The 26159-nt window shown below is 40.8% G+C and overlaps 1 protein-coding gene across 5 annotated transcripts in view; it reads right to left on the bottom strand.

Moving 5' to 3' along the window:
- SEMA6A (semaphorin 6A) overlaps positions 1–26159 on the bottom strand; it is a 128546-nt gene that overhangs the window by 4154 nt on the left and 98233 nt on the right. For 2 of the 5 annotated variants that reach the window (XM_059693832.1, XM_059693833.1), the window contains exons 16-19: positions 25930–25988; positions 23815–23835; positions 23627–23677; positions 18263–18427 (exon numbers count right to left, since the gene is read on the bottom strand). In XM_059693832.1, the coding sequence (XP_059549815.1) occupies positions 18263–18427; positions 23627–23677; positions 23815–23835; positions 25930–25988 (296 nt within the window). The remainder of the gene's footprint in view (positions 1–18262; positions 18428–23626; positions 23678–23814; positions 23836–25929; positions 25989–26159) is intronic. The other 3 variants (XM_059693835.1, XM_059693834.1, XM_059693837.1) reach the window with 3 other exon arrangements.

Raw genomic sequence — 26159 nt, 5'->3', positions numbered from 1 at the left:
TACACAACACTAACCAAGACTCTGTGTTTCTGACGAAAGTTGCTGTCCCTGTTCCTACTTAATAAGCCACCAAACAGAGCGATTCTAATCAAATGCAAACACTGAAGCTCTTATTATTTAATGCCAAGTGAGAACACACATCACCATCATCAGATCTTAAGTGCTTGATGTGGTAGCTAAAAAATAAAACCTCAAATACTTCAATTCCTGCCTCTGGAGAGTGAAAGAACATGAATACATTACAGGCGCCGCTCGCTCCACTCCGGCTGAGGAAATGTAAACATTGTTCCTATTATGGAAACTGATAGTAAGACCGAAAATGTACCTTTCCTGGTCCCAGGAGACACATTTTTCATCTACTAAATCAACTCTTTCTGGAATATGTTTAATGTATTTTCCTGGCAGATATCAGTGGCACAGAATTAGAATGAAATGAAATAAAAATCTCCACTGTTTCCCAAACCCACAGCATGCAACCATTACACTTCTGCTGAAATGCTTTGTTATGTCACAGCTGGGACCGTGAAGAAACGCAGCTTTGTCTTGGGGCTTTTCTGTTAAAATATTTTGATTAGCGGAGTGATGGTTTTAAAACTCAGAAACCTTAGCCTGAGATGATACGTTCTCTTTTCTTCCTAAACCGTCCTCCCCTCAATTTTGACATCACAGTTGGTTGCTGTGGAAATGATGGTCCAGTGACAAAGGATTGTGACTTCAGGTGAGGAATACATAGAAGCAGCAAATATCTCTTGCGGAAGATTCCGAGATTAAACAAATGCCTTGGTAACGAAGGGCAGGGGCGGCAGTGCACCCCAGGGAAAGTGTATGTAAGATGGTAAGACACTGAATAATTTCCAAATGTGACACTGTTCAAATACTTCTAGATTTAGCTTCACGAACTTTTAAGGGGTAGAAAAGGAGAAGCAAAAAGCCAGCAGGAAATTCAGCTATTCCTCACACCTTTTATGTTGTGGAGCTCCCCGAACAGTGGGGTGTCTCTGAGTTCAAATATGTTTTAATACCTAGCCACCAAGAATCTGTGCTAATGAAAATTTCTTCCTTAAATTTGCATTTCCTTGTTGTAATGCTAAAACAGCACTGCTTTTCTTTCCATTTGGATTGTGTATGGGGTTCTATGGAACATCATTTCTAACCACTTACATATAATGCTACAAAAATGAGTAAAATGGACTTAAGTTCCCTCATGGACTTGGTGATGTCAGTGGGGCTAGACACCACTGATGGGGGCACCAGGTAAATTTTTTTTTTTCATAAAAGGGTATTTTATGAATCCCTTTCAGGCAAGCATATCTATGGGGGCTGTGTTTTCCCATTAAATGCATACTCATAATTGGTAGCTATCTACAGTTGCCTTTGGAATGAATATTACAATTTAAATTGCCCCCTCAGCTGAAGAGGAACATGAAAAGAATAAGGCTAGAGCAGTCCATCTTTTTCATTCATTGTTTAATTGGGAACACTGCAAAAGTTTCAAGTTTGTTATTGCGTCTTTACTTTCAGCTCCCACTCTTCCTTTCATATCTGAAGGTCCACTTCTATCTTAGACTCGTGGAAACCACTTGTTCTTTCACTGGGAAAAACTTTTTTGAGCGAGTGATTTGGGTTCAGGTTTTTGGTTGTTAACAAATCAAGTAGGGTCTGACCTTTGAGAAAAATGATGTGTCAGACAGTTTCCCCCGTGTCTTGTTTTGTTATGTAAATAGTGCCCTTAAAAACCTTTCTGTATCTCTTCAGCTTTGATATCTACCACGAAGCAGGTGGCTTCCCTCATCTGTTTGTGCAACTTCAGAAACTCCACGCCAAAGTTAGAAAAGGTGGCTTCCCTCATCTGTTTGTGCAAATTCAGAAACTCCACGCCAAAGTTAGAAACAGTCAGAGATTAAGTTGAAAGTGCAGTCAAGAAGTTAAAAGTTATTTTTGGAAAATGCCTTCTAAACGTGAAGCTTTTTGCCTATATCATGAAAAGGGACAAAGGGGCATTCATGGAAATGATTAAATCATCTCTGTGCCATTGGAATCTTAGGCCTCTGCTTACTGCTGGGTGACCTCTAGCGAGTGACTTAACGTCTCTGGGCCTCAGTTTTTTCATCTGTAATGTGGGGTTAGCACACCTAACTTTAATGCCTTAGTGGGTTGTTGCAAGATTCAAATGAAATAATGAATCAGAAAGAGCTTAGATGCGACAGTTTGCTGGACAAATCTAAAAGTCAAGCCACCAAAGAGAAGTGGTGGGTTAGTACCTCACCAACGGCTCAAGACCAACAGTCACAGGCTGCTCCATTTGGTTTCATTTGCTATGGATCTCATGGGGGAGAGGGGACAGGCATGTTCTTCCAGCCCCAAACCTTGTGCTGTCCAAATGTTGCCAAAGGATGATATGTTGAGACAACCTAAGAAAACACTGCCTATTGGTGCTGAATTTTGAAATAAGTAAAACAACAAAAGTGGGCAATGTTCATCAAAATAGTGATTACAGTTAGATTCCTTGAGGGTAGGGACTGAATTTTATATGGATGTACCACCCTCACCATTCCCAGGGCTCTTAGGCATGTAATAAAGGATGATTAAATAAATGGGTTTGCAGTGCATTGTCGAGACATTTTAAAGTGGACTTCTACACTTGGTGGGTCATCTTTGGAGTGACTATAAACTTGCTTCTTAAGTCACAAAAACATATCTCTAATCATGTAACAGAATATAATCATACTGGCGTCCATTAAACAAAAGAAATCTAGAAAGCTGATCAGTATTTGTTCAAAATAATGACATAAACTATTTTAAAAATGAAAAGAAAATTCATTCTGGGATAATTCCAAGAGATGAGGGTAAATGGGTTATTTGTAACAACTGAGTGTTCAGATAGAAGAACTGAATAATTCGAAACAAATTCATCTGTGCAACCGTCACGGGGCAGCCCTGGGGAAGTGGAAGGACCTTTGTATGGTGGGTGGTAGACCCCCTCCCCATTGAGGGACCCATCGGAGTTGGCTTCTACACCAGCCCCTGGGTTTTTTATGCTCACCAGTTGAAAATGGGACATTAGTAATGAAAACATTTTCTGAAAAATCCTTTGCATTGATTCATTAACCACAAGCTATTTCTCACCAGTCATGAGGTGCTAAATGGTTTATTCTTTCCACCTTCCTACTGCAGGAAGCAAGGCACACAATGGCTTAGCGATTTCTCTGAAATCATGCCTAAATTGGCAGGACTGAGAAAGAATAGAATCTCCACTGTTGTGTTTTTTTTTCCTGAGGCGAGAGAGTTTTGAGATGCTGGAAGAAGGTCTCAGAGGAGCAGTTAAAGGGCTTTAGAGGTTGAAGTGATGAAAAGATTATGAACAGCCCCGCCCTCCAGGCCCTGCAATATGTAACTCAAAATAAGAACAATTATAAGCTGTAAAATAAGAGGCATCTAGCACAGTTCTGAGTTTTCCTATGATGACCACGTCCATGCATTTTGAAATGTCAAACATCAAATTCTTTAAGAATGGCTTCTGGCAGCCCTGCTTGCAGGTTCTCTACAACTTCCTGGCCTGCTAGGGGAGCACAGCACCAGGCTCTGAACAGCAACCTCAGGGAAGGTGCATTCCTGACTCAGGACGGATTGTGATGTTATTGGTGCCTTTACTGTCACTCTCCTGGTATAATCAGGTTTTGACTCCAAGCATCTTCGGAACTGTCTCCAGCAAACATTTGCTGAGCATGGACTAAGGCACTGTGCTAGGTGCTGGGGAGACAAAGGTGAAGGAGACACAACCCCGTGATCCAGAAGGGGAGAAGGAGGCAGGTGCTCACACTGTAACTGCATCCAAAGTGTGAAAGTATCATGAGATACATCGCTTCTACTTCAACATGGGCAAAGGCTTTATGTAGGAGGCTTTATGTAGGCATTCGAGCTAAGTCTTAAGAATGCATAGGAAGTCATCCCGGCGGGGTGGCTCAGTTGGGTGGTGTGTCGTCCCATACATCAAGAGTTGTGGGTTCGATTCCTGGTTAGGGCACATACCTAGGTTGTGGATTTCAATCCCCAGTCCAGCCCATAGGAGAGGCAACTGATAGGTGTTTCTCTCACTCCTCTCTCTCTCTGTCTATCTTTCTCTCTATCTCTCCCTTCCCCTCTCTCTAAGACCAATGAACATACCCTCAGGTGAGGATTAAAAAAAATGCATAGGTTGTCAGCTGAAGAGAGAGCAATAAGAACAAGGCATGGAGGGAAAAGAGGAATGCTGTGCTCATTAGTGGCAAAAGGTCTCAATCCCTTCTGGTCTCTTCTGCCCTGGGTAACCAGAACTGTGCTGCGCTGTGATTCTCCTGGGCTTTCGCACAGGCTGCTCTCTGTCTGGAATATCCTTGCTCACCTTCCCCAAATCCCTCAGACTAGGTCCGCTCTTCCTCCAACAAGTGTCCTGAACTCTTCACTTCTCAATCCTAAAATCGTAACTATATGCTACTTGCTTTATGTTTGTTTTTCTCACCTAGGCTGCTCTAGGAGTGAGAGATTTACCACTGAGTCCCAGGCATAAAAGTGCTCAGTAAATATCTGTTAAATAAGTACTTTAAGTGAATGAGTATTTGTAGAGGGAAAATGAGAGAACTGAACACCATTTGGAAGCAAGCTGTGAAAGCCTTGAGTAACTAAAAAAGATATTTAGAAGACATGCCAGTTTTGGAAGGAAAGTTCTCGGTTAATTTGCCTGCAATTAAGGGTCTCCTTTCTAGCTTGAATCCATTATTGAAAAACTGGCTTCAAAGAGTCAATACCTTTGCATTAAAAGCACAGCTAGTCTACCTGAATCTATTACTACTATTTTAAAAATTAAAACGGTCTTCAACTATACTTATCCCTTGCATACGACAGAAATAGGTGTAAATGTTATCTGTCCTTTCAAAAAATGAAACAAAACAAACAAAAACCCCCACATAAAATCAATTGCATCTACTACGCTAAACACCAGAAAAGAGCCCATCCATCTGTCCCCAGTTACCTGGCTAAGTTTATGAGACCTAGGCAGCCAGTACCTCGAAATGGTTAAGTGCATACGCTCCCCTCAGTGTTCATGGGACGGCCTGATTCAGAGCTGCTGTGATATGATGGATGTGTCTGTCTCCATAGTGAAGTGATTAATAGGCATCTGTGTAAATCGGACCTGGTAGCCACAAAGACAACAAAGCCTCTCTGTGTCCTTTAGAAAAATCTGCAAAGGCAGAGAGGAGGATGGACATTTCCTCCACTGCGAGCCAGAGTGGGGTTCCGTGTTGGGTCTGCGAGCTCAGAAAGATGGCAAAACACCAAGGAAAGCCCTGCGGTAGGATCCCCTAAAAATAGACTCTTGATTCCGCTTTATAGTAAGGCAAACCTACAATTTCCTTGAAATCCTCATAACAACTTGGTTGAATGGAATCTAACAACCCAGTTTTTCTTGTTTGAAAATCTTATTGCAACCAAATGCCAGGCTCACAGTCCGGCAAGGCGGTATGAATGAACTGACCCTGGGCCAAGCATCATGGCCACTAACCACAGAGGGCCCGCTGTGATCCCCATTAAGGAGGGAAGAAAATACGTAGGGGGAGAAGCCCGAACTGCAGGCAGTTCAGCCTCAAAGCCACACCCGCCAGTGCTGATGACCACACTGAAAGCGCAGTGGGAGCTCTCTGTGGTTATCTGGGCAGGAAGCAGCCTTCTTCTTGTCTTACGGGATAATGTGAACCAGATGGCTTAGGGATAAACTGAAACTCCAGCAGCCATGGAAATGGGCTCAGGGTTTTATAACTCAAACTTTCCCTTTCCTTTTATTTTTGATATTTTTCCCCCTCTGTGCCAACAGGAGGCTGAAGATTAGATGCTGGGAGGGGTCATGGTCTTCAAGATGATCAAGTTAATGACTGACCATGCCAACGTAAAAGCAGCTTTCTGGCTGCTTAATAACCTCAGCTCAGAAGCTGTTTTTTAAATAATTTACATACTGCAATAGTGCTTACTGTGTGGTTGACTGCAGATGGACCCGCTTCCAGTTCTATCGCTTTTGAAACGGATGCGTTTTGTTGTTGGTGGGAGGCCATCACAGGAAGAATGAGCATGAAACTCGTTTGACTTCATATTTTTTAGGGGAGAAACAGCTTCATTTCCCGCTCTGTGCCAACAGGAGTGCTCAGTTCACGGTTCCTCCTCCGCCCCAGTGTTTTAGGTTTGGCGCTGCTGATGGGTGTGCTACCCCCAGAGCTGGGACTGAGGCTGGACAGGGAGTCATGATAAGTTAACTTTAAAAGCCAGGTCCTGGAATGTTGGTCTGTGGTGACATGTGTTGGAACTGTCACTGTTTTTGTAAAGGTAACAGTTATTTCAGATGGGCAAAGTTTTAGTAATATTTGTATGGCTTATTTCCCTTCTTTTAGAGGTTTTCTTTCTAATAACACTGGAAACCCAATATCTAACTCATTTCTGAAACTAGACAAAGCATTTCTATTGTCCAGCTTCCGGGTCCCATCTTTTCCTTTGTTCTCTCACATGGCATCAAAGCTACAAAATGGGGCAGAGGATATCCTTAAAAATTGTGAAATTCAGGCAATTCTTTGTATAATTTTCAGGCTTTCTTTTGTTTTTGTTTTTTTTTCCTTTACAAAGCAAAGATAAAATAAATATGAGGAAACAGATCTGTGGAAAATCCTAAAACTGACAACTTAAACTTTCTAGAGATATAGTTCTTAGGACCTAGGTCATAGATGAGGCTGAGTGTTAATGGTTTAGAATATAAACTTTGAGGTCATAAAGACCTGGGTTTAAGTCTTGGCTCTATAAGTAACTAGCTGCGTGACCTTGGGTAAGTTACTGGATCTCTCTAAGTCCCAGTAGTGTTGGCTATGAGATAAGTGTTGTTGGAAGGATTAAATAGATTAAGTAAATGAATGCATCTAAAGCACTTGGTGTTGGCAGGACACGTGTTAATGCTCAATTAATAATGTAAGGGAAGTGTTTCTAGAATTTGTGACACATCAACTTGCCTTTGACAGGGTCCAAGATAGACTATTTTAATGCAACACTTTGGGAGGGTTCATGATAGCCAAGAGTGGAAAATAAGGATTTAAAAATACAGCAAAATCTTGGAGAGTGACTGTAAATAAGAATATAGCAACTGGGAAATTGTTCTAAATCAGGGCTACTCAGCATCAGCATCACCTGTAACTTGCTAGAACACAATTTCCTAGGTCCTACCCAGAGGTAGAATCTCTGAGGTTGGGATTCAGAAATTTGGGTTTTAACAAGGCCTCCAGATGACTCTTACGTTCACAAAAGCTTGAGAAACGCGGACATGAATAGTATTCCAGAAAATGCATCTACATCTTTAGCTTTAAAGTCCAACCTCACACACCACTCAGGCAGTATATAAGCAGATTTTACATGAATAAATGCAGCCTTGCTTGGTGTTGAAAGTATGAATCTTTGGTGGTTCTCATGTATGACAATTTCTTCACTGTGGTTACCTTATTCTGGTAAAGAACACAAAAATTGGTGTGGTTGTATTGGAAAGGCAAATCCCTAACACCTCCCCTTGGTACCGGACAGAAGCTTGACATACAGCCTAAAATACCGTGCCGCTACCCCTGTAACAGAGCCCAAAGCTGCTGGGAAAATGCCTGTGGTCTCTATCTGTCCCAGCGTGGAGACTCGGAGGGAAATTTTGGCTGCTCCCCAACTCTGTCACAGGGGCCCTCAGCGAGGTCCTAAACTAGATCAGCCCCGTCAGGACTGGGTCCCAGGGAGAGAAGCAGCAGAATCCCACTATTGAATAAACCAACCTTCTTTAAAGGCCTGCACCTCATCACCTCGAAATCAACTCCACTCAACAACACACAGCCATCAAACAGCATTTCTCCCTATCTCTGCACGATCGGGCAAGAGAATAAGAAACTCAGAAAGATTATTTTTCTTTATATTTCTGGATCGAAGGAGGGACCTGAGTTCATGGTTCATTCCCCACGTTAAGGTCCTGCTTTAGAATAATAAAAATGCCTAGCAAAACAGTGCACTCATCGGAGCTCAGTGCCTACAGATCTGCTGAGTTGAACTGAATCTGCAAATCCATAGAATTATATAAGACATTTTAAATTACATTAAATTTCTGCTGTGTGCTTTTAAATCACAGAGTGCAAGACCCATCAGCACTTAGGGTATATTTATTACCTCAACAAATGTCAGATGATTGTGTCCAGTGTTATCTATTATTTATGAATAACAAGAAGCTGTAAGACTAGAAATGACAAGCTTTAATATGTCCAAAAGGTTAGGCATAATGCGGTTTGCTGCCCTATAAATTTCTTGACATCATTTTCCCTCCTAATAAAGCACTGTCAGTGGTGACTACACTGAATTTCCATTATTTCTATGCAGTTCATCATGACTGCCCTGTCTTCAGTGAAGACGTGTAATTGCAGGCACATCTTGGAAAAAGAATGCATCCTTTAAAGAAATATGAAATTTGAAAATAATTGGAGTGGGAAACTCCTATTATCCCATTAAAAATGAATCTTTTTACAAGGACACTTTTCAGGCTGTAGACTACCAAGAGCTGAAGAAATATTAATTAAGGATGACAAACCTTCACATTGCTCATAATGAGTTTCCTGACACCGATTAAGATCCCATCTACTGTGCATCCCATTATTTTTGAAAATCTTCAACTACACCTCATGAGCTTACTTCAGGGCCCCTCAGCAATTTAGGGTGCAGGGGAATTGACAACTGACGCGGTTCACGTGGGTCCTGCCAGGCCTTAAGCACGGCTCCTTGGCTTTGCAGGACTTTCCCGATTACTTGCACAGCCTGTACTATCTCCCTGGGACCCGCACAAGAACACAGCTCCTCTGTCCTCTTTCTCTCTGTGGCAACTGCATGAATTATGTATTCTGAGCGGCTCTTGCCGCTTCCGAGGCCATTCTCATGTATAATGTCAAGACAAGAGAAAATGTCCTTAGGAAATGTCCTGGTTTCCGCTGTGTTGCCTTGTTAGACTCCTTTGCCTGTGGAGCAGGGAGGTGTGCAAAGTAAGACTTGTAACAAACCTTTTTTTTTTTTTTTTTAAACACTAGGAAGTGAGGCTATCAGAAAGTTTTATTACAAAGCTAATGTTATTTTTCCATTATTATACATGATTCTGAATACAAATGACTTCACAGTTTTACTGTTAGGACAAAACAAATGTTAGATGAACACAGTGCAGTTGAACTAGTTAAAGAGCAAATTTTTAACTACACCAGATGTTCAGTTAATAAGATCGTGCCTAACCTCGTCCCTGTAGTCCTTGAAAGTTCCATTAGGCTGTCAGAAAACTTTGTCATCCTGGTGTGTGTTTGTGCATAAGATGGGAGAGGATGGAAATAAAGAGCTTTTTCAGGAAAAGGGAGGGAAGGGGCAAAGTGAATTCAAGTCAGTGGTGATATGGCTTGAAAAGGTGGCTGTGGAGTAAAGGTATAAAGCACCTCTAGAAGGTGAATTGATTTTTTAAAAATACCCTAAAGTTTAAGTTGCTGATTTTAAAAGAGAAAATTCCAGTCACCATAATCATAATTTAAGTCCATTTTTTAAAAAAAGAAAAATGGTTGTTAGGTGAAAATAGGTTTAATTAGTTATCTCTAGAAAGAAAATTTAAATACCGGTGTGCAGATTCAGCTAGACAGGGAGATGAAACCATTTTCTACATGGCTGACCACTTATTTTCTCTTTTACCCTTTCCACAATAATCTCATCAAGACCTTAGAGAAATTCAGCAAGTTGTCAAGAGGACACAAGATTAATTAGATCAAATCAGCGTCTCTGCCCCAGCTGCTGGAAGAACAATGTCAGCCTCTACCTGGGCTTCTAGTCCTCGTCCCTCCTCCCAGCACAGCCACAGGGAAATCCCCACGTCATCTGTTTGAAAGCCTAGCTCCTGACCTCAGAATATCATTCTCCCCAGTTTTTCGGAGAAAAGTCAGAGGCTGCCAATAAATTCCTTTCCCAGTAGGTGACAAAGAACTATTAATATGGAAAAAATAAATGGTGGCACCCTGGATTATATTACCATTACTTTCTCAGTCTCCTTGGTTTCAGAATCTGTTCTGGATGAAAAGTCCGCCATTGGCCGTGCACCCCAGTGCTTTAAAGTGACAGGGAAGCCCACGGGAAGCTTGCTGCGGCTTCCCCTAGCACAGAGCTTTGAGCTTGGCCAGAGCTCTCCTGGGAAAATGCCAGTGATGTGCAGACCCCTCAGATCCAAAACTGAAGCAAAATTTCATGTCCCACATTTATTGTGTATATGTAATCAATATGCTAGAGCCTCATGAAATGGAATCATCAATTCAATGACTATCTGTCACCTATCAGTCTCTGGATCTCTGTCTTTCCCGCTCTCCTTCCTCCTTTTGTCCCTTTCTTTCCATCCATCTACCTTCCTACCCCCCACTGCCTACAGATAAAGCCAGGACCCCTTGGCACGGTGCTCCGTACTATCATTTCAACCTCAGTTCCCATTCTGGCCCTCTGTATACTTCATCATGCTCATCATAGCATGCTACTTGCCTCTTTGTCATTATACTCTGTGCTTTAATAGCTTTGTGTCTTGGTCATATCACTTATTTAACTTGGAATGTCCTTTCCCCTTTTCCCTCAAAACTTTGCAAGACCTTACCTCAGTGATGGCGAACCTATGACACGCGTGTCAGAGGTGACACGTGAACTCATTATTTTGGTTGATTTTTCTTTGTTAAATGGCATTTAAATATATAAAATAAATATAAGTCTTTGTTTTACTATGGTTGCAAATATCAAAAAATTTCTATCTGTGACACGGCACCAGAGTCAAGTTAGGGTTTTCCAAAATGCTAACACGCCGAGCTCAAAAGGTTCGCCATCACTGCCTTACCTAGTCCTCAACTTGCAATGAGCTGCACCTCCATTTATCCTCTCTCAGCCCTGGCCGGCCCTTCTTTCCTTTAATTCTTTTACTCTCAGACTTCACTCTGACTCATTGGCTAGCCAGGAGGTCACGTGTGTGTATCCCCTGCTCACTGTCCACTGTAACACTCGGCATAAGGCTTATATACAGCACAGACTTGTCGGATGTCTGCTGAGTGTATGAAGAAAGACATGAAGGAAGGATGCTGTTTTGCTTTTCTTTAAGTGTTATTGTCACTATTATTAAATTATTATTCTGTAGTGCCTTTTGGATCCCAGTTCATCCCCTCCAGAGCCATGGAAATGAGAAATGGAAAAACAGAACAGCCACACAAAGAAGGAAAAAAAAGATGAATAATATAATAGTTGATCAAAACCTGAGGTTAAATAAAATTAGAAAGAACTAAAAGTTTTAACCATGCCTTTGTTTAGGAATGGTTTGATTTCTGAGCCTCCCTTACTTAAAACTGGCATTTGAAAGCCTACTTTCAGTGATAATTAAGTTATTATATTTCAAACCCATAACTTTTAGTGAAAAATTAAATATTTTTCACAGAATTAAATTTTTACTTTAATTCCTCTTATATGGGTTATTCTAAGGGTTAAAGAGCAAGTGTAATCTAGAGATTAGCTCTTATATTCTCACTGAATAAGTTAACAGGAACCTCTTCAATAGGATTGCCAGGCAGCAACTACATATAAAACACCTGGTTAAATTCCCACTTCAGACAAACAATAATATTTTAGTATAAGTATGTCCCATTTAATATGTGGGACATACTTACACTAAAAAATTATTCATGGTTTACTAATATTCACATTTAACTGGGCAGTCTGTATTTTACCTAGCAGTCCTACTCTCCTACCCCCAAGTAATGTGCTTCTAATGATTCTTACAAATATTCTTTAGACCCACTCTAAACTTTTGGAGACTAAAATAGTTTAACAGATAGTAATAAAAATAATACTAAACCTTTATGGGCCAGGTATAGCATAATTTACAAATGAAAGAAAATCCTAATGAACTGAATTTCAAGAACTGTATTTTATTTTTTCATTATCAGCAACAATAGCCACTTAGATACCAAATTTCTTGTGAACTTTGAAGGATACCTTTCCTCTAACCCTCAAGAACAGAAATAAATGAACTCTAATTCAAAAGGGTTGTTGGAACAATCGCCATCGATTTCCCATCTTGGTATCCTGGGCCCTAAGCATGCATTCTCCTAACTGGTTCAGTTAATGGTCAAATTGTTGGGTGGGAGTCCAGCTCCTTGCCCCTCCCACTAGGTAGTCCTTCTCATCAGGCAGAGCCCTTTCTCTGAATTCTCTAAGACTGCCCTGTTCAACCATCACATTTAGAAATGGCTGTGATACGAAGTTTTACTTAAAAAAGCTATGCACACTATCATGGGCTTAGGTGTGTGTGTTTAAATATATTTTATTGATTTTTACAGAGATAAAGAGAGAGGGATAGAGAGTTAGAAACATTGATGAGAAACATCGATCAGTTGCCTCCTGCACACCCCCTACTGGGGATGTGCCTGCAACCAAGGTACATGCCCTTGACCGGAATCGAACCTGGGACCCTTCAGTCCGCAGGCTGGCGCTCTATCCACTGAGCCAAACCAGTTAAAGCTGTGTGTGTTTTTAATTCAAGTTCAGACTGTTAAAAAAAAAAAGAGGCCTGCGTTTGCCAGCATTTCTACAGCAATTTTAAATATGAACCCTATCCCAAACACCCATCATTTTCTTCTTCCTGTCAAGTGATATATGACGGTTATAATACTGGTGCTACAGGGAAGGACTAAAGAGAAGGGGCTGAAAAATGGTTTCCAAGCCCTGTGTCCTTGATGTGTTTGGCCAAGTTGTCTAATATCTTTTTTTAAAATCTGCTGTGCACAGGTTTGCCTTGTTCACAAAGACAGTGGTGGTCGTAAAAGCTTTTTGGTGCGTTTCCTAGTCTGTGTGTGCTTCATCCGTCTGGCGGGTTGATAGTTCTTGGACAGGAACTATGTCTATCCCTAGTATGGCCTCTACCTCCTTACTGGCATCCAGTGCTGTGCTGTGGAGCCAGTAATACATTTTGTCTGAGAAGCTTCAGAAAACATTTTTTTGTTGTTATTGTGATCGTACTGAAGAAATGGCAGAGAAAATCAGATCCAAGTGAAGGAGTCAGGAAAAGAAGAGAAGCTTATGTTCCTTCCTTTATTACTGTCATCAGCAATAGTTTGCTCTGCACAGAAAATTACCTACACATGACTTGATGGGAGCTAAGAAATCACTGTCCTCATCGGGAGAACTGGAATGCTTTAAAATCCCCAACCCATAAGATTTTAAACATTGGAGTTTGTTAACATGGAAGAGCGATCAGGGCTAGGTTCTATTATCAAATATACTCACTTAAAGCTGGGTTTCTAAGCTTGTTGATGAGGAAAGCTGGGCTCTAATGGTCTGGGACTCAGAATAGGTAAAGTTTGAATGGGAAAAGGGAAAGAAGGGTCAAGTGTAGGTTATTGCCAGGCCAAGGGAGGCACTGTAATACAGGAGCCCTTCCAGATATGGGGAAAGTAGCCCAAGCGCTAAAGTTAAACTCGACCCCAGGCCACAGTTTGGGTAACAGCTAGCTGCAGTCTACACTTGGCTGCTCACTGCTGTCTGGAGAAGAATCTCACCAGATGCTTAACAAGCCTAGAATGACTTTTTTCTTTTTCTTTTTTTTAGTTTAAATTCATTTTACTCTAAATTCCTCCTTGACCAAACTTTTCATTGCCAATCACAAAAGCTTAGTAGTTGGAGGAGAAATCGGAAGAGCACTAGATAATGTAATTGGAACGTTTAGAGCCCAGCAACAGAAGGTAGAGCGATTATTAAGTTTTGTTCTTCCAAATGCCAGAAGCAAAGTTTTGGTGGTAGTTTAATCCTTGGTGGAGTCTTTTAACTACTGTAGGCCAGAGTTACCCAAATCTGAGTCAGCGACCAATACTCCAATTTTAGTGCTACCAATGACTCTCATGGACTATATTAATTACTTGTTATTTACTTAATATTTTCTTTAAATTACCTTTAGAATGTATTTCAAATGGAAACTTTATATCATTACCAGACATGGGAAAAAGTGTCACTTTTCATAGATAAAAGGTGGCTATAATAAAATCCACTGAAAGCAAAACAATGTTAATTCCAGCTCCAAGTCACAGCCCACAACCTAAAGCCAATTCTTTCTTGTCAAAAGAGATAGGAACAAGTTTAGGGACTTGTTAATGATAAAGCACCAAACTCAGACTTTTCCTTGACATCACCAATAAGATGGGAAGAGAAATGGAAGTGGTGTGGCTTTCCACCACATGATTCTTGAAAGCCACGATGCCCCAAGCCCCCTAACGCATCTCCTGTAAGGTGCTGCTTGTCTGACCTGGAGGCAGTGCTACTCTGGGCTAAGGTGCCTCTGGGAATAAGTAATCGACTATAAAGAGGATTGTTACCAAACCCTGTGATTTATAGAATTCCATTCAGGATTGTTACGGAGTGTGTATAATATACTCATTATCCTCTATAGACCTTATGAATCTTACCAGGCTATTATTTCCCGGACTAAAAATTGCTTATACAAATAGCTCGTACATTGATTAGAATATATTCAACATTTACTGTACATTTTAGTTTGAATTATTCATTTGATTTCTTGTTTAAATCCTGTTTGTATATCTTTTCCATGTCTCTAGCAAGCATATCTTGACGAAATGTGATAATGTGATAACATTTCACTTTAAAGATTTCCCAAAATAAATAAGCATACTGCAATTCTGGCATTTCCAATCAAATGGGCACATTGTATAGATCGACTATGTCATCTATTTTCTGAGAGCTCACAAGAACTCTATAAAATAAAGTCTGAAGTAGGAGATTTTCTTCTGTTTCTGATTCATTCTTGCATCCCAATGGTCAGCATTTATATTTTGCATTTATGCTACACAGCTCTCTAGGCAGATCTGAACATGGCTAATTTCCTCCCATATCTTGTAGTCTTCTTGGAAATCAGGTTTTATGGTATTGCTACTTTTGGTCAGAAACAAGAAGCACAAGAGTGACTATTAATCCTCAGTATTGCTTACCCTAAGAAAAGAAACTTTTATTTTATTTTATTGTTTCTGCTGTGGGAAGGGTTGGTGGTGAGGGGAGACAAGCCAGATCTAAAAATACACTGGATTTTCTTTCTTATTTACATGTAATTAGAGCCCCTTTGTAACTACTGATCACTACCTCAATCGTTATAGGAAGAATAAATATAATATATACTTTTAAATGTGGCAAAACTAAGAAGGAAGTAGCCAGGGCTGCATCTAATTTATCAACTTGGTGATTAAAGGGCTGGCTTTAGAGGCTCCAGACATCTAGGGACCCAGAGATAAAACAGAGCAGTTGGCTGTGTTTTTACTAATGAATCCAGGGCTTGAAAGATATCAGGCAATTTCAAAGAAAAGCAGCAAGGACAAGAGACATTAGACAAGGCCAGTAGGGTAATGAAGGGCAAGGCCAGTTACTGAGCGAGAAAATTACTTCATTTTCTGTGATGATGCTTCTGTGTGCTTTGCAGGTCTCTTCTCACGCTTTGTTAATATGACTAGATATTCAGACAACATCCGAGTGCTACTCACAGCAGAGAAGGAAAGAGCCTTGGAACATTCCACAGAGGGGCAGGGGGCTTGGGTCTGTTATTTGGAAAGGGGGAGGCTAAGAACAATGGCAGCAGAAGGGGGTCAGGTTGCAAGGCTGGGAACGGTGCTGTAACAGAATGTGAGGGACGCACAGGATTAACTCAACACGAAAGACACAGCAAGGAAAAGAAAGAAAAGGCAAGCAAACATACTCTGGAAATGCAGACTTGTTTGGAGGAGGAGGTGGGTCAGAGCACGGGACTAGCCGTGGTGGCCAGCATGTCTGCAGGGCAGAGCCGTGGGCTAGTCTGCTCACCGGTGTGTGTTTTTTCCAGTGGCCAACATAAAAAGGGCATTGGACATTTGACTCCTCAGCTAGCGGGTCAGCGGACACATTTTCTGCTTAGTGGGGGAAATGTGCAGTATTTTAAACAATTCCAGAGTATATTTAGCTCCTAAAGCTGGCGCATACAAATGTCACATTCCCATGAGACAGTCGACCCAGTGAAGAGAGCACCTGCCAGAGGCCCTCGGAAAACCCAGGAAGCTCTCACATCCCAGGAGATGCTGCACACGCAGGATGTGACGTCAGAGGCATCCACGCCAGGGAATGAAAAGGGAAGCAGCCAGGGGATTACAGATTGGGTCAAGTTAAGGAACGTCATAGTGAGTCAGAAAAGAAACAAGACTTTTCCAACAGAGTAACGCCACCACCAAGTCACGACACACAGTGCTTGGCAAAAGAAAACAAAAGATCAAAAGAAATCATGATCATTCAACAAAAACGAGTCAGAGCAAAAATGGAAATTAAAATCATAAAAATCATGGTAAAAGGAACATCAAAGCTACATCTTCCAAAATTTTCTGCACAGCATCTCATTGTCTTTGCCCCACCAAATACACAATTGTCAAAAATCGAATTTGACAGGGCAAGGCAAGGAGTTAATAGCACAAGAACAGTGATCATGTTAAACACCCATGCAGTCACACCTCTGCCACCATTGTTTGACAAGTTGTAGACTGCTTCCAGCTTTGTCAATATTCACAATAAGACCCAAGAGAATGAACAATGCCGAATTTTAAAATGATGTCAAAGTGTTAATTGGACTCTTTGATAACCTCCATCCCTTGGGGGGAGTTAATAATTGGAGAAAATTCAAGCCACAGGTCTCGGGTGAAGTGAAGAGAACAATTGTAACCAACAGCTAGATTATTTGGTCAGACATATTTAATGCTTTACTGGAAAGGCTGTTTGGTTTTTTAGAAAGTCGCAGTGGGCAAACACAAAGTGTTTTTTCCTGAGTTGTCTCTTCTTGAGAACCCGGCCAAGACGAATACATCTGCGGTCTGGAGCCACACATAACAAATCACGGCACATGCTGGGGCTTGTGGCCTGTGTGATAGTCTGTCCCTTCACGATCGGCCTGGTGCTTTCTTGGAAGGGGAAGGGCAAGGATCCCTCCAACTTAAAGAGGCCGCTGAGACAAAAGCCACTTAAAAAAGATTTGGGGCAGGGCACAGCAATAAGAAGTTACAGAAGAAGAATAAAATTGATTAAGGGCAAGTTAACAAGTTAAAAGGGCTACATCTTCACAGGTTGGCTTGGCATGTAGAGAAGCAGCGTGCAGGGCACTCTCAGCAGATGAGATGCAAAAAGGATGGAAATTTCCCATGCAAGTCTGCCTGGGAAACCTCCTCTCCGAGTGCACGGGAATAGGTACACAGAAAACCCCGAGGGAGGACATGATGGGGACTGCCCTCACTGCGGCTGGTCTGCCCTCGAGACTCCAACCCCTGCTTGGGTGAGACTCTTGAAAACATATAGGAGTCAACAATTCTGAATGGGGGGAAACAGCTCGCAACATAACCGGGCTGTTCAGTCTCTGATTTACAAGACGGGTGTTTTTGGACAAGTAAAGGCCTCTTTGGTTGCAGCTGCAGCTAAAGTAGGCTGTGTTACCAGAGCAGCAAATGGCAAGAAAAAAAAATGACATTTTCTGTCTCTAGTTGAGCAAAGAAAGCCAGGGAGAATTTAGCACAGTTCACAGTAGAGTCCCTTTCATTTAGGGCAGCTTCCTTCCCATTTTCCATGCATAGCAATTCTGCTTGGTTCAATAACATATTTTTGTTTTAGCTGTTGTCCTAGAGGCAATGAGAGTATGTCTCAGGACCCTGGCTCTATGCAAAAGCAGTACCAGGCAAGAGTGAGAGATGCTACCAGCCAGAAAAGACCATGCCCTGCTATTTCTCCATTCGCTGATTAAGCGGGCTTTTACTTTGCTTGCATGCACTTGCCAAAGCCCTCCCTGCATTCACTCCAATGTGGTGGGAAGAGAGGACCCACAGATTACAGGAGAGGGGAGGAGAGGGAGCTCAGCAGCCAGCATCTGTGCTGGGCCAAGCCACACCTCATTTGGGTGGAGGAAGCTTAGAGTCTGTGTTATTTGTTTTGTGTGGTTTCTCCTTGCGTGGGCAATAATTTAGGATCAAGCTTAGCAAAGAGGATTGGGTTGCAGTCTTTTTTGAGATGCTTTCAATCATAGCGTGTTGGATGTTTCTTACATCTTGCTATGATTCTGCTGGAAGCAGTTACAGAGTTCTCCCTACGTTCCCTCCCTCTCCCCCCAGAGGAAGAGGCAATTCCAAGGCCTTACCCTTCTTGTCTTGGTGATTATGGGAAGACACTGCCCCCATAGGGTCTGTGCTGCCGGGTGAATGGAGCAGATCTTTCCAGTCCAGCATTCCTCCCCTAGACTCATACCCCTCTCGAGCCGTCGAATCTGACGTGGTGGTGCTGGGCAAGAGGGAACTGGAGTGCCCTGTTTTCATCACAAATACAGTTAGGGAAAGCATCACCCGAGACACCCCCATCCCCTTAGCTCAGAGGCCAGGAGATTGGACTCCCAAGCTGGCTGTAAGACTGGAAGGAGATTGCCCTATACATAATAAACATGGGAGTGGGATTCATCAGAAGACCCTTTGAACTTAGAGGATAAAGGGTAAGATCCCATCTCTGCTTCTTGCCGAGTGAGCCTTGGGAAATCACTTAACCTCTCTGGGCCTTGGTTTTCCTTGTGCACAAAATGATGCCATTTAACCACAGTGTTGGGAGGATAAAGCGACACAATGGTGAAAATCTCTAGGAGTGTTTGACACATTGTAGGTGCTCAGGAGGTACTAGTGCCCTTGTTTGGTATTCCCACAGCAGCAGGAAAAGGCAGAAGGTGTCCACTCTGGGGACACTCTTTGTGACCGATGGGGGAGGTTTATGGTAGTGCATCAGCCTCTCCCCCATCACAAACAGCTCAGTGGTCCTGAGCCTTCCTCATGAACGTTTCAGCTGCAACTCAACTTCGCAGGCACTCCTCTTTCTGGAAGAAGTGGTTGCTTTCTAAAAGGATCTGCCCCCACCTCCCTTCCCCTCAAATGCTCCATGTTGCTATGGCTTTGTCTTCTGTGTCTTATTCCAACAATGCTAGCTTCATGGTTTTATGAGTCACAATTGTGAGAGGTTGTTTTTGTGCCACACCGACTAATTCTGTTCCGATTGGAAAGAAATAGCTTTTTGAGATCCAGAGTAGCCCGTGATAGATGTTAGAAGAATGGCTGGGTTGGGAATTATGGCAGACACTGGACATTTCCTGTGAATACATGCCTAAGCTTTCCTTCCATCATTCCACAAGGTTAAGTGCAGATCCTATGAACTGCTTTGATCCAAACTGGCGCAATGATTTAAAGAAGCCCCTTACCTGTTTTTTTCTAGTAGAAATAAAGTATGACTTATCTGGGATTTTTAAGTAGTCTTTGGGTATTCAGCCATTTTACCTGTAGCAACCTCTTGAGTAATTTTTAGAAAGACATAGGGGCAACTACTGTGAATGTGTAATTGGTGCCTTTGGTAAAAAGCAGGACAGAATCCCAGGTGGTCTCAACCTTGGGCTGTCATCACCACGCATGTGATAAATAAAATACTGGCCACCAGAAAGAAAGGCTGTAATGATCAATGCATTACATTCTTCCTTTTTACAATTATTATTGGAAGTTGGATTCCCAGGAGACTGTAATACTGCCAGTTGCAGAATATATATGTAAAAGAGCCAGGAAAAGCAAGTCAGCCAAGTGGCTTGTCTAAGCTATAATGATTTCTATGAAAGCACCACACTTAGATGCTATGCAAAGCTTTGGTAACATTTAAGAGGCCGCTCTCTGTGTAGAAGTTGTTTGGCTCCCACACAGCTTCAAACATCCACTTTGTTACAAATAGTCTGATTCATAACCAACTGCTAGAAACACGTTCATTTAAAACTCAAGAAGGCTTGGATCCAGACTTTTTGTTTTCACATTTCGGGGTGTCACACCTCATCTCATGACACTGACAAGAGGACAAGGGTAGGAAAATCACCTGGAATTTGAAATACAGAATTGCTTTTGCTTCCTCTGGCTTTTATATTGAGCTCTAAAATTTTCGACCCTTCAATTCAACACAGCTTTAATGAAATATATTGTTAACCTAAGAAAGAATTCAGCACCCAGAATAAGCAAACAATTAGAAATAGCTTTGTAGGGAGTTAAGAGATGTGTGTGTGTGTGTGTGTGTGTGTGAAAAAGCCTCTCCTCCAAGTAGCAAAAAATTTCTTTTTACCTGACTTGATATGCATTTTAAGCACTTTCAATGTAACTGTGTCCAAGGGGCAATTTTATGATAATACCATAAGTATGGTTAAGGGAGAACATTTCTTAATACGGTAATCTAGGGGAAATATATGCCTAAGGGACACATTCTCTGTAGAAAGATTTCTAGGACCATATGCTGCAACTATGTGGAAAACTCATTGGTAATGGAAAGCTATGGCTATGAGAGGATATTAATGGGGACCAGATGGCAGTTAGGTAGGGAAATGTTTTACACAAATGTGAGAAATCAGCTCCTTCCTATCGCTGAAGTGTTAGTCTAATACCCACCACATCTCCATTTTCGGTATGTAAATCTAGAGAAACCATGCATCTGATGTACTCAAATGAAAAAAAAATAGAGCAGTATGAGGTTTGTAATCTTTTAAACTTATACTTGAGGACAGGCAACATGTGTCACTGATGAATCAAGTAGTCACAGAAAGCAATACCTGATTCTCAAAAATTTTAGAAGAACCATGGAAAAGGACCATTAAGCAGCAGCCCTTAGTTTGAAATCAAAGAGGCATATGATTATTACCTCTCCAAGCTTAAAAAAATATTGAAAGAAAATCACTTTATTTTTTTCTGAGAATTTGATTCTACAGAGTATATTAGTTTATGCATTCCCTAAGAGACCATGTAACCAAAATAATGCTACAAAAAATAGGCAATCGTTTGTGGATATAGTATTACATGTCAATAGAGTTCAAATCTATAATTTTGTCTTGCTAATCCAATTAGGGAGGCCATGTTTTAACTAATGGAGCTTATGATGTATTCTTATAATATACAAAGAGATAGATATTGAAAGTTAACTTTAATATGCATCATACCGTTTCTCTATATCTACAAATCTTTGTGTTTCCAGAGGTTAGAGACCCTTCAAACTACTCTAACCTATTAACAATGATTATAGCTAATTAGACACAAAAAAGAGATACTATATCAATACAAGAGAGAAGGAAAATAATCAGGGTCCAATTCACTAAAAAGGGTTTCTTGGTTATGAAACTGATGTTGCACAGATCTTTTGCCAAGCAGAGAGTGCATGGTTTATTGCAATGATCCTTTTTTTAGGCAGTTGTGGTTTTGTTGTTCACTCTATGAGCCTGCACTCAGCCAATGAACTTTTTATGGAAACTTTCAAAGGACACAGTGGGAAGCAGTGCGTACACTTTGGACTGTGAGGTTGGCTTCCTAATCTACATCCTTGCTCTTAAAAATAGCAATTTGGTATTTCCTTTGATGATACCAATACAACACCTAGTGCAGTGCCTGGCACATAGTAGGCACTCAACAACTATTTGCTGAATGAATTAATTACATCTGTTCTATGTTTATTAATTCCTAAATAAGCATATCTTCAATAGTTTGTGAAAATAAAATCTCCTGTATTTTTCTAAGTACTGTCTGGAGCAGCCTCATTTTGATGGTCAGTTAATCATCTAACCAACCACTCCATCCTGGATAGATTTAGCCTGAAATGGACAGGATCATTCATTTAAAGGAATACAGTATTCCAACTCTTTAGTTTCATCACAGAAACCACTGGTCAAGAGCTGAGGGTGAAGAGGCATTGTCCTTTAAAAGTATTAATATGGAGATATTAATAAGTTCCTTTCCTTTTGAAAAGGAAAAAGAGATACATAGATTATTTCTGTTCATAAGAGGATCCCATAGTTTAATTGTTCTATCGATATGAGAAATTACCTGGGAGTTAAAATTGTACAAATTGATGAATGCTAGGGAGAATCAATTTCTGATAAAGATTATTCAGTTATCAGAAGTGATTTCAAAGTATGATATTGAGAAAGAGCAGAAGCTAAGTAGGTTCTCTTTCTGAAGGACAGGCTAAGTTAGAGGACATATGCCTCCTGAGAAATTTTTTTTCCAGTAGTTGGTGTTTAATGTGTTGGTTGGAATCACAGATGAGAGAATGTTAAAGGTTGGATGAATTTTGTGGGCTCCTCTTCACACTACCTCACTTCATGTGGGGGACAGTTAGGAGAAACCAGCTGCACAGCTCCAGTTTATAAGATAGTCTTTAGGACTTTCAAAGAGGCTTTTTATTTATACTAATACTCACAGGGAGTGAGAGTTCACATAGAGCTATTAGAAACATTTGTAGCCATCCTGAACTATATCTTTGAATCTGAAATCCACCTTGCTTTCTTTTCTTTACTTTCCCCCTTCATTTCTTATTTACCTCTACATTTAAAGACTGTCCTAGAACTGTTCTTAAACACAAAATCTATAAAATTTGTGTATCAATGAAACCCATTATCCTATATAATAAAAGCCTAATATGCAAATTGTCCCCTCGACTGGCAGTTCAACCGGGAGTTCGACCAGGGGGCGGGACTGGCTGGCTAACCGCCGGCCCCTCCCTCAGGCCAGCCCCACCCTGACTGGTGGCAGTGGTGGCAGGCAGCCAGGGGAAGGGAGGCCCTGGCCGGCAGCCCGCAGCCTGCAGCCCGCAGCCGCTAGGGAGCCTACCTGTGCATGAATTTCATGCACTGGGCCTCTAGTAATGCATAAGCTTAAGTTGGCCATCACACATATTTTTCATTTTATATTTAAAAAACACATGAATAGTTTACTCTAATAAATATTTGGTGTTACTTTGAGAAACAGAAATGGAATGTTTCAACTACATTTAAACTTTTCTTATAACGAACTCAGAATAATCTGTTTATGGATTTAATAGCTTTGTTTAATGTAGCATCTGCATTTCAGAGCAGGAACAATGGGATAAGCCCTGTGTGCACATCATTTACACAGTGTCACTCTTCCTTGTACACATTCTAAGGAAATCTCGATGAAAATATGTCTAAATAGTTGCACTCTTTGTGAACTTAAATTTAGATGGCCAATTTCATGCTCTATTGGAAAGTTTTGCCTAGTAAGAAGCTGGTATGTTCACTCTGTATAGATTTTCCCCCGAAGAAGGTATGGTCCTGAGAGTCAGCATTTTGGGAATGTTACTCTCTATCAGTTGAAGAGTTATGGCCGCGTAGTTGTAGGCACTATTCTTTTATCTTGGATATACTTATGTCCAAAAGCAATTTTTTCTCCTTCAAGAACTCATTAAATATATTCACCAAATTCCCTAAGGTTGGCATATTTCATGCTGTATGGATTAAACTGTAGGACTCAAGTCTCATACATCAAATAGAGGCAGAGTGATTTTTGAAGCATCATGAAATCTATAAATAATTTTAGTGAATTGGGGCCCTGAAGTAATAAAGAATCTGGTCCATGGTGTTTAGGGATGAAAACTATAAACTACCACAGGATGAGTGGCTTGAAGAATTAAAAAAAAAAAAAGAAATCCATCAACTGACCATATACTGTGTTGTAAGACATTTCATGATCTGGTAGAGGAGTTGAAATGTCTATAAAAAAATAATGAGGACAAAAAAATTAATTTAGAGAGAAACCTAAAGTTTGAGAATACTGAAGAGGATTAGTGAAGCAGGTTTTCCTAAGTAGAGTTTCATCGATAATTAATCACGAGTAATGTCATCCTTACCATTCAGTGCCACGAAGGAATCTGAAAGACAAAAGGGAGGAGAGGTTACTTATGTCTAACACTGCTTAGTGTGACTTACATAGTAAGTGGGAATGAACTAACACAGGACTGAAAGAACATGTGATACCCAACACGAAGTAAGTGCATTTCAATTCTAGCTTGTAACATAAGATGCTTTATATTCGGTCCAATTTCACACCCCCATCTCTTCCCCAAGTGAGTTTCCTCAGAATCACTGCTTTTGTTGCCAAGAGGCAGAGAAAAAGCAAGAGTTAGTAAAGAAATGGTAACTGTGATTATATGTGTTTCAGAGAACGTAAGCCCTACCATATATGTGGATAAAATAAGTGACATATGGACCCACACTTAAGTGTCCTTTTTTTAGATTCTCTCATTTCATCCTCACAACTGTGCTGTGAGGGACTGTCCAGTATCACAATGTTCTGAACTCAGCAGGGGGCTTACTTAGGTAATTAAAAACAAAATAAAAGAAATTACATGCACACAGCGGCAGCATGCACCTGTGTGTGCGTGCTGTGTCTGGGTCAGAACACTGGTTCGCTCAGCCTGCTCCTCAGCCTCTGGCCCTGGCTCTGTATGATTTTCTCATCTCCCCTTAAAATCCTGATGCAGAGCCATTGTGCACCAATGACCTAACGCCTCTGAATGCCTGTCGGTGAAGAGGTAAGTCCCATGAAGTAGGTCACGCTCCAGCAGAGCACAGGGAGCTGAGAAGGCACTCGGCTAGGCAGCCGAAGGTCCGCTCAGCCCTACCTCCTGCCCTGAGCAGGCCTCTAAGAGCCTCAGCGGGAATGAGGTTCAAGGGTGGGGCGTACAGGAAAACAGAAGCTTGATTGCTGAGGTTAAAGAGTAAGCCACGGGCTAGGGGAGAGGGTCTCCCCTGTGCTCAATACTGAGGCTTCCTTCAGCTTTTCTGCCAAGAATACAGGTGTGGGGTGAGCCCACTGGTGCCGTGGACACTTGGTGGAGATATTAACAACCATTTTCACATTTTTCATAGATTTACCTATGAAATCCAAATTGACACCCCAATTTTCTATAGATGTCCACACCACCAGATCATAAAACTATGATGAAAATTATTCACTAAAGTCAGCTAATTCAGTTCACATAGAAACACATAGAAACCAAAACCTGTTTCCTGAAAATGGCCCCTTAAGGCATCAATGTGACTAACATCCATGGATCAAATTGTTTCACTACACAAAAGTAACGTAGATCTTTTGGCAATGACACTGTCTCCTATGCTGATTTCTTAACTCATTAAATTTTGTGTGTGAAGACATAATAAGCTTTTGCCAATATATCATATTTGCAAACAAAAAAATATATGCAAAGAATTTGGAGATAAGGCTGCCATGTCTCTTTATTTGATTATATCTGATTTCTATAAAAGATAAGAAAGTTGAATGACACCTTAGCATTTTTAGGAGAGTTTTGATATTAATCAGAAATAGGAGAACCAGGATCCTTTACATCAAGCTCTAACTAAAATGTTACCATTTAATAACTTGAGATGAACTCAGATTCGCACAGTTTAATTTCTATGAAAAGGTTATTTTGAGTCACCTTGTACTTAGTGGGTTATATCTGAAACTTTTTCTACTGCAAATGTTAACAGACAAAAATCCAATTTAAAAATTATAATTACTTTTGTTAGTTTCTATGTTGAAGAAGAATAAAACAGTTCCATTCAATTAAAAAGCTAGAGTAAAATGTCCAACCTTTTTATCATAGTTGGTTAAAAATTACAGTGTAAATAGCACATTTTAAAAAACAACAAAACCGGGCTTTCAAAAAAATGAAAATGCAGACATAACTTACTGCTCTGCATAATTAGTATCTTCTCAAGTGAATCTGTTCCTCGCTGTTGTAATAATGTACTAGGTGCCAGCATTTATAGCAACAGCATCGACAATAACATTGGCTCTAAAACACACTATTTTCTTTATTTGATATTTAGAAGATGGTTTCTGTTATTCATGCATATTTTGGTGCCAGCTGTACTCAGTTCCACACACAGGGTAATGTTTCCAGGCTATTCCAGAAAAACTTCTCTGCCCAAAGATAAACACGGACAAAAGCTTCACTTACTGTGACAGTCTCCAAGACCATCTGTATTGCCACGCTCTATGTCCTGTTCAAAAGTTAGTCTTTCAGAAAAAGAGGGGGGAGAAAAACAAACAAATTCAATCATGTGAGTCATTACTCGGGTTTCACTAAAGCAACTAACACAGTTTGATAAATTGAGTGACAGGTGCAAACAATATGTAGATAACAGCTTGAAAATTATATCTTTGAAACTTACAGAAATGAGTCTTATG

The sequence above is a fragment of the Myotis daubentonii genome, chromosome 4 (genome assembly GCF_963259705.1).
Source record: "Myotis daubentonii chromosome 4, mMyoDau2.1, whole genome shotgun sequence".
In the NCBI taxonomy this organism is placed as follows: domain Eukaryota; kingdom Metazoa; phylum Chordata; class Mammalia; order Chiroptera; family Vespertilionidae; genus Myotis; species Myotis daubentonii.
This window is presented reverse-complemented; position numbering and strand designations above follow the sequence as displayed.